We start from the raw sequence: 19,815 nt of genomic DNA, 5'->3' as shown, positions 1-19,815 counted from the left end.
TGATAATTCCCTTTCTTGTCCTACTTTGGTTTAACTCCATCCCCCACTCCCTGGTGTTTTCCTCTGTTGTTTATGTGTGAGTATATTTGTATGTTTAGTATTTTTCATTACCCCTGTTCGTATTACCTTGCTAGTCTGGTTGGTGTATTACTGTATACTACTACTCTCCTCTTCCCTGGGTGGGGGAAGGGTACAGACTGAGGGAGGATTGAGAAGCTAAGGCAAGGTATGTGGCCCAGGCATCTTCACCATCAGAAGTAACCTGGAAAACAGGGAGCGATACGGCACCAATAGCGTTAGGGACAGGGAAGGATCCCCTAGTCCTAGGACACCCGACAACAGAGTTGTGACAGAAGATGCATATGGGATTACTTATTTTTGGGAGAATAACCCTTTTTTTTGCTTAAAAACTTATGTATTGCAATAATAATTCTGGAGCATTTTTAGACTTTCCAAAGTTTTGCCCTTTTTCAAGACACTATGGAAAACTGTCTGGTAAGAAGCAAGGTGATTTGCACCAAAATCTAGATTCCTGACGACATTAGTAAATGCAGGCCAGTATGGTGAAGAAGAGTAATATTAGTAGTTTTGTCACCGTATTGTTTCCATGTGTGTATTATATGTATATTAAATGTACTAATGCCTTATTGTAATCTTCATCTCATAATTTTCTGTTTTTACCCTTAAGAACCACCGCATGGCTTCCTCTGGCTTTGGATCTTAAGTCTGGTGATGTTCATCATTCTTGTTCTCGCATCTGTCATTGCTGGAGTCATTCTATCCAAAAGTAAGTATCAAAAATAAAGTTAGCCCATTCTTTAAGAGCCCTGCTTGCTGCCATTCAATTTGAGGCTTTATAGGATAAAAATATGTCAGTCTTCTGAAGGAAACATGAAGAGCTTCATAGGAAAATGTCAATTTAACTATTTATTTCAATACTCTTTTATTGAAGTATATAATGCTATCAAATAATTGCAGATTAAAGTTTCCCATGGGGGCTAAAAAATAAAGCAAATATTAAAAAAAGAAAAGCTAAAAAAAATGAAATAAAAAAAACCCAAAACATTAAAACAAATGATTAAAAAAGATAAAACACATTTGGTACTGGGGTGTCTGTAAAAGTCCAACTGTATATTAAACTCTTTAAAGCAAAAACATAAATGAAACATGAGAAATGCTGTCAATTGGTCTTATCTTTGCACACAAAAAAGCCTTCACACCTTCACACAGCCCTTGACCAGAAGAAAGACACACGGCTGTTTTTTTTTAACAAAGCTCTGATTTTTTTCCCACTAATATATACGCTGCTGAAAAAACATAAAGGGAACATTAAAATACCACATCCTAGATATCACTGAATGACATATTACAGTTTCACATCTATATTCATTACATACTGGAATGCGCTGAGAACAATAAAACATAAAAATGATCAATGTAAATCAAAATTAATATCCCATGGAGGCCTGGATTTGGAATGATGCTCAAAATCAAAGTGGAAAATCAAATTACAGACTGGTGCAACCCTGGAGGTCATTTTGCAGGGCTCTGGCAGTGCCCCTCCTGTTCCTCCTTCCAGAAAGGAGGAGGTAGCGGTCCTGCTGCTGGATTCTTGCCCTCCTACGGCCCCATCCATCTCTGCTGGTGTACTGGCCTGTCTCCTGGTATCTGCTCCAGCCTCTGGACACTACGCTGACAGACACAGCAACCCTTCTTGCCACAGCTCGCATTGATGTGCCATCCTGGATGAGCTGCACTACCTGAGCAACTTCTGTGGCTTGTAGACACTGCGTCATGCTACTGTACTGTAGCTCTAGGGGTGAGAGCAAAGACAAAATGCAAAAGTGACCAAAACAACAGCCAAAAAGGATGAGAATAAAGAAATGGTCTCTGATCACCCCCTGCAGAAACACTCCTTTATAGGGGTTGTCTTGATAATTTCATATCATTTCTATCTGTTGTCTGTTCTATTTGCACAACAGCAGGAGAAATAGATTCACAATCAGTGTTTCTTCATAACTAGACAGGTTGATTTCACAGAAGTGTGATTGACTTGGACTTACAAGTTTTATATATATATATATCATATATACTTGTGTATAAGCCTAGAATTTCAGCACTTTTTTTGTGCAGAAAATGCCCCCCTCGGCTTATACACGAGTCATTGTCCAGAAACCCAGCGGGGGAGGGAAGCGGCGGAGCAGCGGCAGGAGCCGGCGGCTGTGACATCATACTCACCCTCCTTGCGCTGACATCCCTGCATCTCCATTGTCCCGGTGCGGCATCTCTTCCAGTGCTGAGCGGTCATAAGGTACCGCTGATTAAGGTAATGAATATGCAGGCATCTCCATTCCCATAGGCGTGGAGCGCATATTCATTATCTTAATTAGTGGTACCACGTGACTGCTCAGCACAGGAAGAGCTGCAGCATTGGGACAAAGAAGTTGCAGGGACGTGCAGCTTTGGCACGAGGAGGGTGAGTATGATGGGGGAGGATGGGGGGAGCCGAGCCAAGCCATGCATACAAGGATGGGACGGGGCGCCCAGCCATGCATACAACAATGGGACGGGGGAGCCGAGCCATGCATACAAGGATGGGACGGGGGGAGCCGAGCCATGCATACAACAATAAGATGGGGGAGCCCAGCCATGCATACCAGGATGGGATGGGGGAGCCCAGCCATACATACAACGATGGGACGGGGGAGCCGAGCCATGCATACAACAATGGGACGGGGGAGCCCAGCCAGACATACAACAATGAGACGGGGGAGCCCAGCCATACATACAACAATGGGACGGGGGAGTCGAGCCATGCATACAGCAATGGGACGGGGAGCCCGGCCATACATACAACAATGGGACGGGGGTGCCGAGCCATGCATACAACAATGGGACGGGGGAGCCCAGCCATACATACAACAATGGGACGGGGGAGTCGAGTCATGCATACAGCAATGGGATGGGGAGCCCGGCCATACATACAACAATGGGACGGGGGTGCCGAGCCATGCATACAACAATGGGACGGGGGAGCCCAGCCATACATACAACAATGGGACGGGGGAGCCCAGCCATACATACAACAATGGGACGGGGGAGCCCAGCCATACATACAACAATGGGACGGGGGAGCCCAGCCATACATACAACAATGAGACGGGGGAGCCGAGTGATGCATACAACAATGGGACGGGGGAGCCCAGCCATACATACAACAATGGGACAGGGGAGCCCAGCCATACATACAACAATGGGACGGGGGAGCCGAGCCATACATACAACAATGGGACGGGGGAGCCCAGCCATACATACAACAATGGGACGGGGGAGCCCAGCCATACATACAACGATGGGACGGGGGAGCCCAGCCATGCATACAAGGATGGGACAGGGGAGCCCAGCCAGACATACAATGATGGGCCTGGGGAGCCATGCATACAAGGATGGGACGGGGGAGCCATGCATACAACAGGGGAGCCACACAGAGCAGGACAGGACGGGGGAGGTGGACAATGCATACCCGGCTTATACTCGAGTCAATAAGCTTATCCAGTTTTCCGTGGCAAAATTAGGTGCCTCGGCTTATACTCGGGTCGGCTTACACTTGAGTATATACGGTATGTTAAAGATATATCAAATAGAAAAAAAAAGACAAACAAACGAAAAGCATACCACAACATTGGTGAATATCACTACCTAAGAAGGATATATAAATTCTATTAGATATAAAAGTAGGAGGAGGGAGGAGAAGAAGAAGATCATACAAGGAATAAGACAAACAAAGGGAGGACAGGGTGGAGAGGAGTAAGGGGGGTGTGGAAATTTTTAGTCCATATTTTCCCTATTAGTGGCCAATCATGTAATTGCACCTTCCCACCTGCTTAGTTTCTATCTATCTCAGCACTTCTCTGGTCCTATGAAGCTAAGCTGTCAACCAAAGAGGAAGGGGGTGGAGATGGAGGGAAAACAAGCAGGTGTGAATGTGTATGTAAATGATTGGACCCCCCATGAAGCACCTTGAACAGCCATCATGTCCTGACAGAGGCCCTTTAATAAGTCAGAGCAGTTCAATCACTTAGGGTGTTTCTGGTATACGGCAGGTTGTGTGGGACTTTCCCAATATGTAGTAATTAGTTCCTAACAAGAACAACCAGTGAAATGACAACAGCATTATTAACGCCCCAGGCTAACTGAACCGATTCCAGGCCAAATCTGATACCAGAGAAGTACTAATGATTTCAAAAGTTCCAGTTGGCTAAGATAGAAAGGTGTCAGATGACGCAGCATCGCGGCTATGAAAGAAAACTGTAAGATCACATCACTGCTATGATAGAAACCTCATATTTCTATTTGAACTGTGTGTTTAATTCAAGCATAAAGTATTGGTTGACCTTATTTTATTATATTGTATGTAATGTTTTATACTTATCTTTCCCCTGTCCCCTTTGCCTTTATCCCATCAGACCCTTGTTTCACAATACCTTTGTCCTTTACAGTTGTGGCCAAAAGTATTGACACCCCTGCAATTCTGTCAGATAATACTCAGTTTCTTCCTGAAAATGATTGCAAACACAAATTCTTTGTTATTATTATCTTCATTTAATTTGTCTTAAATGAAAACACACAAAAAGAATTGTCCTAAAGCCAAATTGGATATAATTCCACACCAAACATAAAAAAGAGGGTGGACAAAAGTATTGACACTGTTCGAAAAATCATGTGATGCTTCTCTAATTAGTGTAATTAACAGCACCTGTAACTTACCTGTGGCACCTAACAGGTGTTGGCAATAACTAAATCACACTTGCAGCCAGTTGACATGGATTAAAGTTGACTCAACCTCTGTCCTGTGTCCTTGTGTGTACCACATTGAGCATGGAGAAAAGAAAGAAGACCAAAGAACTGTCTGAGGACTTGAGAAACCAAATTGTGAGGAAGCATGAGCAATGTCAAGGCTACAAGTCCATCTCCAAAGACCTGAATGTTCCTGTATCTACCGTGCACAGTGTCATCAAGAAGTGTAAAGCCCATGGCACTGTGGCTAACCTCCCTAGATGTGGACGGAAAAGAAAAATTGACAAGAGATTTCAACGCAAGATTGTGCGGATGTTGGATAAAGAACCTCGACTAACATCCAAACAAGTTCAAGCTGCCCTGGAGTCCGACGGTACAACAGTGTCAACCCGTACTATCCGTCGGCGTCTGAATGAAAAGGGACTGTGTGGTAGGAGACCCAGGAAGATCCCACTTCTTACCCTGAGACATAAAAAAGCCAGGCTGGAGTTTGCCAAAACTTACCTGAGAAAGCCTAAAACGTTTTGGAAGAATGTTCTCTGGTCAGATGAGACAAACGTAGAGCTTTTTGGGCAAAGGCATCAACATAGGATTTACAGGAGAAAAAAAGAGGCATTCAAAGAAAAGAACACGGTCCCTACAGTCAAACATGGCGGAGGTTCCCTGATGTTTTAGGGTTGCTTTGCTGCCTCTGGCACTGGACTGCTTGACCGTGTGCATGGCATTATGAAGTCTGAAGACTACCAACAAATTTTGCAACATAATGTAGGGCCCAGTGTGAGAAAGCTGGGTCTCCCTCAGAGGTCATGGGTCTTCCAGCAGGACAATGACTCAAAACACACTTCAAAAAGCAGTAGAAAATGGTTTGAGAGAAAGCACTGGAGACTTCTAAGGTGGCCAGCAATGAGTCCAGACCTGAATCCCATAGAACACCTGTGGAGAGATCTAAAAATGGCAGTTTGGAGAAGGCAGCCTTCAAATATCAGGGACATGAGCAGTTGGCCAAAGAAGAATGGTCTAAAATTCCAGCAGAGCATTGTAAGAAACTCATTGATGGTTACCAGAAGCGGTTGGTCGCAGTTATTTTGGCTAAAGGTTGTGCAACCAAGTATTAGGCTGAGGGTGCCAATACTTTTGTCTGGCCCATTTTTGGAGTTTTGTGTGAAATGATCAATGTTTTGCTTTCTGCTTCATTCTCTTTTGTGTTTTTTTCATTTAAGACAAATTAAATGAAGATAATAATAGCAAAGAATTTGTGATTGCAATCATTTTCAGGAAAAAAACTGAGTATTATCTGACAGAATTGCAGGGGTGTCAATACTTTTGGCCTCAACTGTAGATACCTATTTTGTAATTTGCCATTTAAAGGGAACCTGTCACCCCCAAAATCGAGGGTGAGCTTAGCCCACCGGCATCAGAGGCTTATCTACAGCATTCTGGAATGCTGTAGATAAGCCCCTGATGTATCCTAAAAGATGAGAAAAAGAGGTTAGAATATACTCACCTGGGCGGGCGGTACGATCCAGTGGGCGTCGCGGTCGGGGGCCTCCCATCTTCATAGGATGACGTCCTCTTCTGGTCTTCATGCTGCAGCTCCGGCGCAGGCGTACTTTATCTCCCTGTTGAGGGCAGAGCAAAGTACTGCAGTACGCAGGCAGCGGGAAAGGTCAGAGAGGCCCAGCGCCTGCGCACTGCAGTACTTTGCTCTGCCCTCAACAGGGAGATAAAGTATACCTGTGCCGGAGCGTGAAGACAAGAAGAGGACGTCATCTGATGAAGATGGGAGGCCCCGGACTGGACCTCGACACCCAACAGACCGGACCGGGACCGCCCCTGGGTGAGTATAATCTAACCTCTTTTTGTTATCTTTCAGGTTACATCGGTGGCTTATCTACAGCATTACAGAATGCTGTAGATAAGTCCCTAATGGCGGTGGGCTTAGCTCACCCTCGATTTTGGGGGTGACAGGTTCCCTTTAATTAATATTTTGTTTGATTATATCCTTCATGTATAATGTTCCGTCTCCCTTAAAACCTAATAAAAATAATTTGATGGAAAGGTGTGAGAACACACAGAGCATTGCAGCATGAAAGGAAAGTATCAGATCACACAGTATCACAGCTATAATAGAACAGTGTCAGATCACACAGCATCACAGCTATGATAGAACAGTGTCAGATCAAATAGCATCACAGCAATAATAGAACAATGTCAGATCACACAGCATCACAGCTATAATAGAACAGTGTCAGATCACACAGCATCACAGCTATAATAGAACAGTGTCAGATCACACAGCATCACAGTTATAATAGAACAGTGTCAGATCACACAGCATCACAGCTATAATAGAACAGTGTCAGATCACACAGCATCACAGCTATAATAGAACAGTATCAGATCACACAGCATAACAGCTATAATAGAACAGTGGCAGATCAAATAGCATTTATTGTTTGAGCTTTACCCCTTTAATTAGCCCATTACCTCTTTAGCATTTGCATTGACCTTTCCAACTAACTACTAAGCCTATGGGGGTACCGTAATTATTTTTCGTACACCAGGCATCTCATGTGTCCTTCTTTTAGAGGCTCCCATTGTTCAATATGTTTTATGAACTATTATCATCAATAAAATACTGTATTTTAATATTATTTCACAGTTCTCTTCTGTTTCCTTTGAGTATATGTATACATCTACAGTTGTGTAAAAAAGTGTCTGTCCCCTTTCTGGTTTCAGATCACCAAACAAATTTAAATATTAGACAAAAATAACACAAATAAACACAAAATGCAGGTTTTAAATGAAGGTCTTTATTATTAAGGGAAAAAGAAATCCAAACCTACAGGGCCCTGTATGAAAAGTGATTGCACCCTAAACCTAATAAATTAAAGATCTGTGATGATTTGTTCCCTTGCTGATTCCACCTCTTGTGCTTATTTCAGAAAAGAAAGAAAAATATAAGGCGGCCAGCAGTGAGTATTGCTCTCTGTCCTCTGCAGCTCTATTCTTCATGTACAGGGTGTAATTACTGTAAAAGCTTCATGTATATTGCACATCCTGAATATATATACATCTTCATATTTCTAAAATAATCACGTCACAATCTGGGTACAATTCACAGGGAGAACACCCGCTACATTCACTAAACCAGCCAAAACTAAATGACAGCAAACAATGGATGCATCACCACAATCTGAGTTTGTAACAATTGGTAACATTTGTGTTTAGAATGGATTATATTACAGTACAGTGCATGTAGTACAGGTAGAGAGCAGTACAGTACATGTAGTACAGGTAGAGAGCAGTACAGGACATGTAGTACAGGTAGAGAGCAGTACAGGACATGTAGTACAGGTAGAGAGCAGTACAGGACATGTAGTACAGGTAGAGAGCAGTGCAGCACATGTAGTATGTCAAGAATCCCCTGACCGCTGCCACCAATTTGTCACGATTCACACCGTGACCATCACCCCTACGTCACGGGTCGGGGTGACTTTAGGCCAACAGACGGCTATCACATGTGCAGGGGGGCTTATCTTAGTTATCCCTCCACTCCACAACGTGATGAAAAAAAACACACACAAGGCTATTGACCTCTTAGTTTACCGCAGGGGCTTATTTTAGGTATCCCACTGCTCTTCAATATACCACGAACTGCAGGGATTTATGTATATCCCGCTTACAGTTTCACTTCACACTTGCAGCTCTCTGGCGCCCCCCTTACTCTCAGGTTAGATGAGGTACTGCACCTGGGGTAATTAGTCGCCAGAAAGGCTGCCTGCTATGTACTGGCTATTGGGCACGCTGCAGCAACGCGATAAACTACTCCCGCTCAGGCAGGAACAATAATTATCAACTCCGCAGTCGCTACAACATCTCCCCAAAAGCCTGCACGGTATCACTGCCACCAGCTTCGATTAAACGGGTCCGAAGCTAACCCAACACAGTAGCGTATTTCCCTTCAGAAGACTTAGGGTACAGTTTTTAGAGCATGGAGAATGAACTAATATTAAATATTATATCCCATAAAAATTAGGCAGTGCTTTATCAAAAATTTTTTATAAAGATGTTACAAATGAGACAATTGCAAATATGTACAAGGGTAATTATAAAATAAACAGGGATTAAATGAGAAAAGATAACACTCACATGTTCAAAGCATGGCAGGCAACCATACGTCCCAGCTCATTGGACGTGCGCAGGGCTTTCCAGAAGAAGCAAGCAAGCAAGCAAGAAGAAGAAGACTGAGCTGGGGATCGTGGCAGACAGTTATAGCTTCAGCCTGTGACATCCCAGAAAGGGGTTGGATCACATCGTCCCTCCTACCTCTTCAGTTAACTCATTTATTCTAATCTATATCTAATTTCAGTAACTCCGCTATAAAACATGTCATAGTCATAACAAACCCATCATTCATCTCGGATTAACGTGAGCATTCTAATGAGATCAAATATGTCCTATCTGGGATACATATTTACAGAGAAATCCCTACTTCTTTACCAGATGGAGTTAGAAGCCCGTGTTTCGAGGGATGGGTAGAAGGAAAATAAGAATATATATTTTCGTGTTCGTAACGTAAACATTGTACATAATATCTTACAAAAAGCAAACAAAGAACTTTCATGGATTTCTGGAAACTTCTAGACAGTTCTAAACAGTTCTCTGCTAGATGAAGATTTGAGTCTAGTCGTAAATACCTTTTGGCCATAAAACTCCCCCCAGTATATTGGCAAAGCAGCTCTTAGCTGAGTGAAAGGGAAGGGGGGCTTGTTAGCCCACAGCCTTGAGCAAGAGAAGCTACTTATGTGATATACATTTTCCTCACATAGTACAGGTAGAGAGCAGTACAGTACATGTAGTACAGGTAGAGAGCAGTACAGTACATGTAGTTGTGAGGACAAGGTATAAAATCGGTAGTAGTTTCTCTGCCTTTTAGCACCATAGCTGAGGGAATTCGGCACCACTGACCCTGGTGCGGAGTACCACATGGTCGCTGTAAAACCCCCCTCTTTTCCCCGTCCTGCATACAACCAATCAGCCCTAGGATAGACACTGGGTAACCTGAAGCTGTGTGTGAGCAGGGTGTGGCCTTACACTGCAGGTGACCAATCATGCAAAGCCACCTGTGGTCCCTCCCTTCTTAGTCAGGAATGTCTTTGTCCTGAGAGTCTCACAACGTAAATATCTTGGAGACCTCAGTGAATATCATTAGTGATGTCCCAAGGCTGGAGTATATAAGCCCTCACACTTAACCCAGCCGGCAGTTGGAGTTTTGTTGCCTGGGGACTTGATCTATACTATGCATTGGGACATCTGCCTGCCGCATGGTTTTGCCTGAAATGAACTGAGAACATGTGAGTGTTACCTTTTCTTATTTACTCCCTGTTTATTTCATAATTACCCTTGTACATATTTGCAATTGTCTCATTTGTAACATCTTTATAAACTATTTTTGATAAAGCACTGCCTAATTATTTTTAATGGGATATACTATTATGTTAGTTCTTCTCCATGCTCTAAAAACCGTACCCTAAGTCTCTTGAAGAGAATTACGCTACTGTTACTGTTGTGTTGGGTTAGCTTCGGACCCGTTTAATCGAAGCTGGTGGCAGTGATACCGATAGTGTGCAGACTGTTGAGCGATGCTGAAGTGACTGCGCGTTGATAATTATTGTTCCTGCCTGAGTGGGAGTAGTTATCGCGTCGCTGCAGCGTGCCCAATAGCCAGTACATAGCAGGCAGCCTTTCTGGCGACTAATTACCCAGGGTGCAGTACCTAATCTGACCTGAGAGTAAGGGGGGCGCCAGAGAGCTGCAAGTGTTAAGTGGAACTGTAAGCGGGATATACATAAATCCCTGCAGTTCGTGGTATATAGAAAAGCAGTGGGGTACCTAGAATAAGCCCCTGCTGTAAACTAAGAGGTCAATAGCCTTGTGTGTGGTTTTTCATCACATCGTGGAGTGGAGGGATAACTAAGATAAGCCCCCCTGCACATGTGATAGCCGTCTGTTGGCCTAAAGTCACCTCAATCTGTGACGTAGGGGTGACGGTCACGGTGTGAATCCTGACCCATTGGTGACAGCGGTCAGGGGAATCGTGACAATTGGTGGCAAGGCGGTGGGATGTCTTAGAGCATTAGTGATTTGGTTTGAGTAATCATTCCTCTCACTAAAAACTTGCAGAAAGTTCTTGCGAGGACTCTGCACAAATAAGTTTGGAGAACGAACTCAGTGCTTTTTAGTTGTGAGACAATTGCGTACTGGTAATTATCCCCTCCCCTTCTCTTCGTTTTTCTATCCTATCTTTTATTTGGCAACCATGGTTGTGCTGGGAGAAACCTTCTATGAGCAGCAGACCAGAGACACCCTTGTCGCCTTATGCAAGTCACAGCACATTGACTTTGCAAGCAAAAACAAAGCCCAACTGGTCGCAGATCTGGTGCAATGGGAAGCCGCTCGAGACCAATCTCAGAGCTCAGAGGCCGCAGAAGCCAGCACAAGCGAACATGGTGCTGCAGCAGAGATCCAACCACTGAATGCTGGCCCTGTTAGCGATCCGGGCGAATTGGACCCCCACCTGCAGGCGGCCTTGAAAGAATTCCCCATTGACGACCATGAGGGACGTCGGCAGCTGATTCAGCAATACCGGCAGGAGGCCCAGCAAGCCGAGAGAGAGGCCTGAGCTGAGAGAGAGGCCCGAGCTGAGCGAGAGGCACAGGCCCAGCGAGCCGAGCGGCAAGCTGAGCGGGAGTACCAGTTGCAGTTAGCCCGACTGCAAATGCAGGGGTTGTCCCAGACCAACCGTGAGCCTAGCAGCGCTCAGACACCGAAGCCCCGGCCTGATCACTTTCCTGTTATGGAGAAGGACGGAGATTTGGACACGTTTCTGCGGGCCTTTGAGAAAGCCTGCAGACAGTACCGGCTGCCTACAGATGAATGGGCCCGATACCTGACACCAGGGCTGAAAGGTAAAGCTCTGGAGGCGTTTGCTGCCCTCCCTCAAGAACAAGATGGTGACTATGAGGCCATCAAAAAGGCTCTGATAGCCAAGTACCAGCTTACACCCGAGGTGTACCGTAGAAAGTTCCGGACCCTCCAACGTGGCCCACACGACAGTTACAGTGATGTGGTGCATGGACTGGGGACCCACTTTGACCAGTGGACCCAAGGACTGTCAGTGACCACCTTTGCACAGCTGCGAGACCTGATGATCAAAGACCAGTTCTTTCATCTTTGCCCAGCTGAGGTGCGACAGTTCGTGATGGACAGAGAACCCAAAGACGTGACGAAAGCAGCACAGATTGCCGATGCCTATGAGGCCAACCGTAGATCGGAAGTGCGGAAGCCAGTCACCACCAGCTGGAGAGGGGGTAAGCCTGCAAACAACGCCAGTACCCCTGCCAGCCAACACACCAGAGGTCCTGGCCCTGTGGCCAACAACACCAGACCTACCACCGAACCTCGCAAGTGTTTCACCTGCAATCAGGCTGGTCATATCAGTACCTCCTGCCCAACCAAGCAGAAGAACACCCAAGCCAAGGCCCCAGGGCCTAATGCAGCAGTTCTTTTGGTGGGTGGTGTGGTTGGGAGGGTGTGTGACAACGTACAGCCCGTCACTGTGGGAGGCCATGTTGCTACAGGCCTCAAAGACACCGGGGCTGAACGAACTCTCATCCAACCCGAACTGGCGGCCCCTGAAGAAATCATTCCGGGGAAAACCCTAACTGTCACTGGGATTGGGGGCATCAGCTGTCCCTTACCGATGGCCCGGGTTTTTATTGATTGGGGTGCTGGGAGCGGGGTGAAGGAAGTGGGGCTGTCTGATAATTTGCCCACTGATGTTTTGTTGGGGACTGATTTGGGGAGGATGTATGCATACTACGTCCCTGACACCCCTCCCCAATCTACTAATGAGGGTAAAGTTAACCCTGATGATGATGATAATGGGAGATCGCATGTGTTACCTGACCATGCTTTATCTTGTAATGATGCATCTATTAACCATTTGTTTCCTAGGATTGATGGTGAAAATGTTGTACCTGTGCCAGCTGAACCTGATAATGATTTTTCTGTGAAGGTTAATGTGTCCATAGGTACAGGCGTGCCCAGCCACGTCGCTCTGCGGAGTGAGACGGCTGAGGAACCCCTAACAGGGGCCAGTGTCGGTGCTACAGGAAATGGGGAGATGCATGGGAACCGTGAGGAAGGTGATGCCATGAAAGTGACCAGTGCCAGTGAGGAAGGTAACTGGCACATAAGTAGCACTGCCCCTGAAGTGTTGGGGGTGGATGGGGAGGTAGAGCCCATAGCAGCGCCGGCTGATGGGACTGTAGAAATCCCCGGGGAGACGGCCTACGTAGCTGCTGTCACCCGCAGTCAGAGTGCCCGGAACGCAGATAACTGTCAGCCTTCCGGACCCTCCTCAGTCATCACTGTGACTGAACCAGAGGTGGACCCAGAGCAGGTCCAAGAGGGTTCCCGTGGGGAAGGGACCCTGACGTCGCTTTTGGCTTTCCCTAGCCAGGAGTTTCAGGCCGCTCTGCACACAGATGCGAGCCTAGAGAGTTTGAGACAACTTGCCGGGACGCCCTTCTCCGAGACTGATAAGGAGAAGGTGTTCTGGGAACAAGGAAGGTTATACCGGGAGACAGTACCCGGAGAATCCCAAAAGGAGTGGTTGAGGGAAAGACAGTTGGTCGTCCCCCAGCAATTCCGGGGTGAGTTGTTGCGGATTGCCCATGAGATCCCGCTAGCTGGACACTTGGGGATCGGCAAAACTAAGGCCCGGCTGTCTCAACACTTCTATTGGCCTAAGATGGGGACAGATGTGTCAAACTACTGCCGCTCCTGTATCACTTGTTAAAGAGTGGGGAAGGCCGGGCCTGCTCTTAAGGCTCCCCTGATCCCTTTGCCAGTGATAGAGGAGCCTTTCCAGAGGATCGCGGTGGACATTGTGGGCCCGCTGGCCGTCCCCAGCAGCTCTGGAAAGCAATACATCCTTACTGTGGTAGACTATGCTACCCGGTACCCAGAGGCAGTAGCTCTGTCGTCAACTAGGGCAGATAAGGTGGCGGATGCCCTGTTGGCCATCTTTTCACGTGTAGGATTTCCCAGGGAAATGCTTACTGATCAAGGGACCCAATTTATGTCTCGCCTAATGGAGGCTCTCTGTAAGAAAATGCAGGTGAAGCACCTGGTATCGAGTGCGTATCACCCACAGACCAATGGCTTGTGTGAACGCTTCAATGGTACCCTCAAACAGATGCTACGCATGCTGGTTGAGACTCAAGGGCGCGACTGGGAGCGGTACCTCCCACACCTGCTGTTCGCTTACCGAGAGGTTCCGCAGGCCTCGACGGGGTTCTCCCCCTTCGAGCTCCTGTACGGCAGGCGAGTCCGGGGACCCCTTGGGTTGGTAAGAGAATCCTGGGAAGAGGAGCCGAACCCTTCTGAAGTGTCCATAGTGGAGTATGTCATGCGCTTCCGTGACAAGATGCAGACCTTGACGCAGTTGGTGCATGACAACATGACGCAGGCTCAGGCTGATCAGAAGCACTGGTACGACCAGAACGCCCGGGAGCGGACCTACCACGTGGGTCAAAAGGTGTGGGTGCTGGTCCCCGTACCAACCGATAAGCTTCAGGCAGCCTGGGAGGGCCCGTACGTCGTCCACCAACAGCTCAACCCGGTCACTTACGTGGTCACGCTTGACCACGCTCGGGGTAGGCGAAAGGCCTTTCACGTCAACATGATGAAGGCTCATCACGAACGTGAACCTTTCGTCCTACCGGTCTGCAGCTTGCCCGAAGACGGTGAGGAAGACACCCTCCTGGACCTGCTGGCCCAAGCCAAGGCCAATGGGTCCATCGAGGATGTGGAGGTAAGCGCCTCGTTAACTGAACCCCAGAGGGTGCAGTTGCAAACCACACTGGAACCTTTCCGGGTCGTGTTCTCCAACCGACCTGGGAGGACTGAGTTAGCAGTCCACGAGGTGGACACCGGGAATCACGCCCCACTACGGCGAACACCCTATCGAATCTCTGACCAGGTGCAGCAGATTATGCGCCAGGAGATTGATGAGATGTTACAGCTGGGGGTGATTCGACGGTCAAAGAGTGCGTGGGCCTCACCTGTAGTTCTCGTGCCAAAGAAGGACCGGACCACCCGGTTCTGCGTGGACTACAGGGGGCTCAACGCCATTACAGCCTCTGACGCGCACCCCATGCCGCGCATCGAGGAGCTGCTTGAGAAGTTAGCTGGCGCAGATTACCTAACAATAATGGATCTGAGTCGAGGATACTGGCAGATTCCCCTGAGCCCCGAGGCGCAGGAGAAGTCCGCCTTTATCACACCCTTTGGACTGTACGAGTCCACGGTCATGCCCTTTGGCATGAAGAATGCCCCTGCCACTTTCCAGCGGATGGTCAACCTCCTGCTTCAGGGACTGGAGACGTACGCCGTGGCGTACTTGGATGACATTGCCATCTTCAGTCCCTCCTGGAAGGAACACCTGCAGCATCTCGAGGAGGTGCTCAGGCGAATTCACCAAGCAGGACTGACTATCAAGCCGGGAAAGTGTCAGATGGGCATGAGGGAGGTTCACTACCTGGGGCACCGGGTAGACGGGAACACCCTGAAGCCAGAGCCGGAGAAAGTGGGCGCGATCGTGAACTGGCCCACTCCCGTGACCAAGAAACAGGTGATGTCCTTCTTGGGCACTGCAGGGTACTATAGGCGCTTCGTAAAGCACTATAGTAGCCTGGCAAAACCTTTGACGGACCTCACCAGGAAGAAGCTACCTCACATTGTCAACTGGACAGATGGCTGTGAGGGGGCCTTCCAGGCATTGAAAACCGCACTGTGCAACGCTCCTGTGTTAAAAACAGTCGACAGCAGTCGACCGTTCTTGGTGCAGACCGACGCCAGTGAGTTTGGCCTTGGTGCTGTACTCAGCCAGGTTGACTCAGAGGACCAAGAGCACCCCGTGTTATACCTGAGCCGGAAACTTTTGCCGAGGGAAGTGGCCTACTCCACCATCGAGAAGGAGTGCCTGGCCATAGTCTGGGCCCTGCAGCGCTTGCAGCCCTACTTGTACGGTCGCCCCTTCACGGTGGTGACCGACCACAACCCTCTGCGCTGGCTGAACGCCATGTGTGGAACCAACGGCAGGTTGCTACGCTGGAGCCTTGCCCTTCAGCAGTTTGACTTCACCATTGAACACAAAACGGGCAAAGAGCATGGGAATGCAGATGGACTCTCCCGCCAGGGTGAACCTACTGAGGTGCTCATGGAGGCATACCGTGGGGTTCTGCCTCCCTAGCGCAGACCAAAAGGGGAAGGTGTGAGGACAAGGTATAAAATCGGTAGTAGTTTCTCTGCCTTTTAGCACCATAGCTGAGGGAATTCGGCACCACTGACCCTGGTGCGGAGTACCACATGGTCGCTGTAAAACCCCCCTCTTTTCCCCGTCCTGCATACAACCAATCAGCCCTAGGATAGACACTGGGTAACCTGAAGCTGTGTGTGAGCAGGGTGTGGCCTTACACTGCAGGTGACCAATCATGCAAAGCCACCTGTGGTCCCTCCCTTCTTAGTCAGGAATGTCTTTGTCCTGAGAGTCTCACAACGTAAATATCTTGGAGACCTCAGTGAATATCATTAGTGATGTCCCAAGGCTGGAGTATATAAGCCCCCACACTTAACCCAGCCGGCAGTTGGAGTTTTGTTGCCTGGGGACTTGATCTATACTATGCATTGGGACATCTGCCTGCCGCATGGTTTTGCCTGAAATGAACTGAGAACATGTGAGTGTTACCTTTTCTTATTTACTCCCTGTTTATTTCATAATTACCCTTGTACATATTTGCAATTGTCTCATTTGTAACATCTTTATAAACTATTTTTGATAAAGCACTGCCTAATTATTTTTAATGGGATATACTATTATATGTTAGTTCTTCTCCATGCTCTAAAAACCGTACCCTAAGTCTCTTGAAGAGAATTACGCTACTGTTACTGTTGTGTTGGGTTAGCTTCGGACCCGTTTAATCGAAGCTGGTGGCAGTGATACCGATAGTGTGCAGACTGTTGAGCGATGCTGAAGTGACTGCGCGTTGATAATTATTGTTCCTGCCTGAGTGGGAGTAGTTATCGCGTCGCTGCAGCGTGCCCAATAGCCAGTACATAGCAGGCAGCCTTTCTGGCGACTAATTACCCAGGGTGCAGTACCTAATCTGACCTGAGAGTAAGGGGGGCGCCAGAGAGCTGCAAGTGTTAAGTGGAACTGTAAGCGGGATATACATAAATCCCTGCAGTTCGTGGTATATAGAAAAGCAGTGGGGTACCTAGAATAAGCCCCTGCTGTAAACTAAGAGGTCAATAGCCTTGTGTGTGGTTTTTCATCACATCGTGGAGTGGAGGGATAACTAAGATAAGCCCCCCTGCACATGTGATAGCCGTCTGTTGGCCTAAAGTCACTTCAATCTGTGACGTAGGGGTGACGGTCACGGTGTGAATCCTGACCCATTGGTGACAGCGGTCAGGGGAATCGTGACAGTAGTACAGGTAGAGATCAGTACAGTACATGTAGTACAGGTAGAGAGCAGTACAGCACATGTAGTACAGGTAGAGAGCAGTACAGTACATGTAGTACAGGTAGAGAGCAGTACAGTACATGTAGCACAGGTAGAGAGCAGTACAGGACATGTAGTACAGGTAGAGAGCAGTACACCACATGTAGTACAGGTAGAGAGCAGTACAGTACATGTAGTACAGGTAGAGAGCAGTACAGTACATGTAGTACAGGTAGAGAGCAGTATAGTGCATGTCGTACAGGTAGAGAGCAGTACAGTACATGTAGTACAGGTAGATAGCAGTACAGTACATGTAGTACAGGTAGAGAGCAGTACAGTACCTGTAGTACAGGTAGAGAGCAGTACAGGACATGTAGTACAGGTAGAGATCAGTAAAGGACATGTAGTACAGGTAGAGAGCAGTACAGCACATGTAGTACAGGTAGAGAGCAGTACAGGACATGTAGTACAGGTAAAGAGCAGTACAGCACATGTAGTACAGGTAGAGAGCAGTACAGTACATGTAGTACAGGTAGAGAGCAGTACAGGACATGTAGTACAGGTAGAGAGCAGTACAGAGCATGTAGTACAGGTAGAGAGCAGTATAGTACATGTAGTACAGGTAGAGAGCAGTACAGAGCATGTAGTACAGGTAGAGAGCAGTACAGTACATGTAGTACAGGTAGAGAGCAGTACAGAGCATGTAGTACAGGTAGAGAGCAGTACAGGACATGTAGTACAGGCAGAGAGCAGTACAGTACATGTAGTACAGGTAGAGAGCAGTACAGAGCATGTAGTACAGGTAGAGAGCAGTACAGGACATGTAGTACAGGTAGAGATCAGTACAGGACATGTAGTACAGGTAGAGAGTAGTACAGCACATGTAGTACAGGTAGAGAGCAGTACAGAGCATGTAGTACAGGTAGAGAGCAGTACAGTACATGTAGTACAGGTAGAGAGCAGTACAGTACATGTAGTACAGGTAGAGAGCAGTACAGCACATGTAGTACAGGTAGAGAGCAGTATAGTACATGTAGTACAGGTAGAGAGCAGTATAGTACATGTAGTACAGGTAGAGAGTAGTACAGCACATGTAGTACAGGTAGAGAGCAGTGCAGAGCATGTAGTACAGGTAGAGAGCAGTACAGAGCATGTAGTACAGGTAGAGAGCAGTACAGAGCATGTAGTACAGGTAGAGAGCAGTACAGAGCATGTAGTACAGGTAGAGAGCAGTACAGAGCATGTAGTACAGGTAGAGAGCAGTACAGAGCATGTAGTACAGGTAGAGAGCAGTACAGAGCATGTAGTACAGGTAGAGAGCAGTACAGAGCATGTAGTACAGGTAGAGAGCAGTACAGAGCATGTAGTACAGGTAGAGAGCAGTACAGTACATGTAGTACAGGTAGAGAGCAGTATAGTACATGTAGTACAGGTAGAGAGTAGTACAGCACATGTAGTACAGGTAGAGAGCAGTATAGTGCATGTAGTACAGGTAGAGAGCAGTACAGGACAAGTAGTACAGGTAGAGAGTAGTACAGCACATGTAGTACAGGTAGAGAGCAGTATAGTACATGTAGTACAGGTAGAGAGCAGTACAGGACAAGTAGTACAGGTAGAGAGCAGTATAGTACATATAGTACAGGTAGAGAGCAGTACAGTACATATAGTACAGGTAGAGAGCAGTACAGTACATATAGTACAGGTAGAGAGCAGTACAGTACATATAGTACAGGTAGGGAGCAGAACAATACATCTAGTCCAAGTAGAGCGCAGGAGGCTTTGTATATAGTGTAATCACTGCACACTGTGTGAGGACGCTGCTCTTTGTATATGTGTTTGTGTACATGATGTAATTCTGCCATTTTTCACATATCTTCACAGTGTCGGACGGATCGGGGGAGACCAGTTATGAAGTCTCTGAGGAATCCTGATTTATAAGACCAGATATTCAGGATGAGTCCAAAATGGGCAGATATTTAACTTAAAAAATGATATTACAGACCGGTGCACATTGGACCTGTCCCCTCCGCCCCAAGTAACTGTGGACAAAGCATCAAACTAATACAAAATCCTAGAGAACAATGACAGCTGAGAGCAATGACAGACTAATATTCATGTGGGCAGTGCTGGGTGAACTCATGGTAGTCACTGGACCTGGACTGGATGCATGAACAATAACTGTGTGAGGATGGTGGACTGTGCTGCTGCTTTCCTGCCCCTGAAGGCACCAGTCGCGCTATGTGTTGTACTGTGAATAGTGTCTTGTGCCCGCTAGCCCGGCTCGGACTGGCCCACAGGAGACAGTGTTATAACCAGCTGCAAATGTGATGCCTAGCTAGACCCCCGATTCTAGCAGCATTCCGGGGCACTCTTAGCCCAGTCCTCATTGGCAACGGCCTCCAGATCACTTATATCTCTTCTGTTTGCTGCAGCCGCCTTCTTC

General features: G+C 47.2%; 1 protein-coding gene across 1 annotated transcript in view; it reads left to right on the top strand.

Moving 5' to 3' along the window:
* The window catches only part of LOC138661486 (major histocompatibility complex class I-related gene protein-like), a 40,227-nt gene extending 20,763 nt beyond the window's left edge, over positions 1-19,464 (top strand). Inside the window, exons 5-7 of the mRNA XM_069746199.1 lie at positions 689-787; positions 7,743-7,772; positions 19,254-19,464. Of these exons, the coding sequence (XP_069602300.1) occupies positions 689-787; positions 7,743-7,772; positions 19,254-19,303 (179 nt within the window). The 3' untranslated portion in view covers positions 19,304-19,464. The remainder of the gene's footprint in view (positions 1-688; positions 788-7,742; positions 7,773-19,253) is intronic.
* The last annotated feature ends 351 nt before the right edge of the window (positions 19,465-19,815 follow it).

This window comes from Ranitomeya imitator, chromosome 2, assembly GCF_032444005.1.
Source record: "Ranitomeya imitator isolate aRanImi1 chromosome 2, aRanImi1.pri, whole genome shotgun sequence".
Lineage (NCBI taxonomy): Eukaryota > Metazoa > Chordata > Amphibia > Anura > Dendrobatidae > Ranitomeya > Ranitomeya imitator.
Note: the sequence above shows the minus strand (reverse complement) of the source record. Positions and strands in the feature narration are given on the sequence as shown.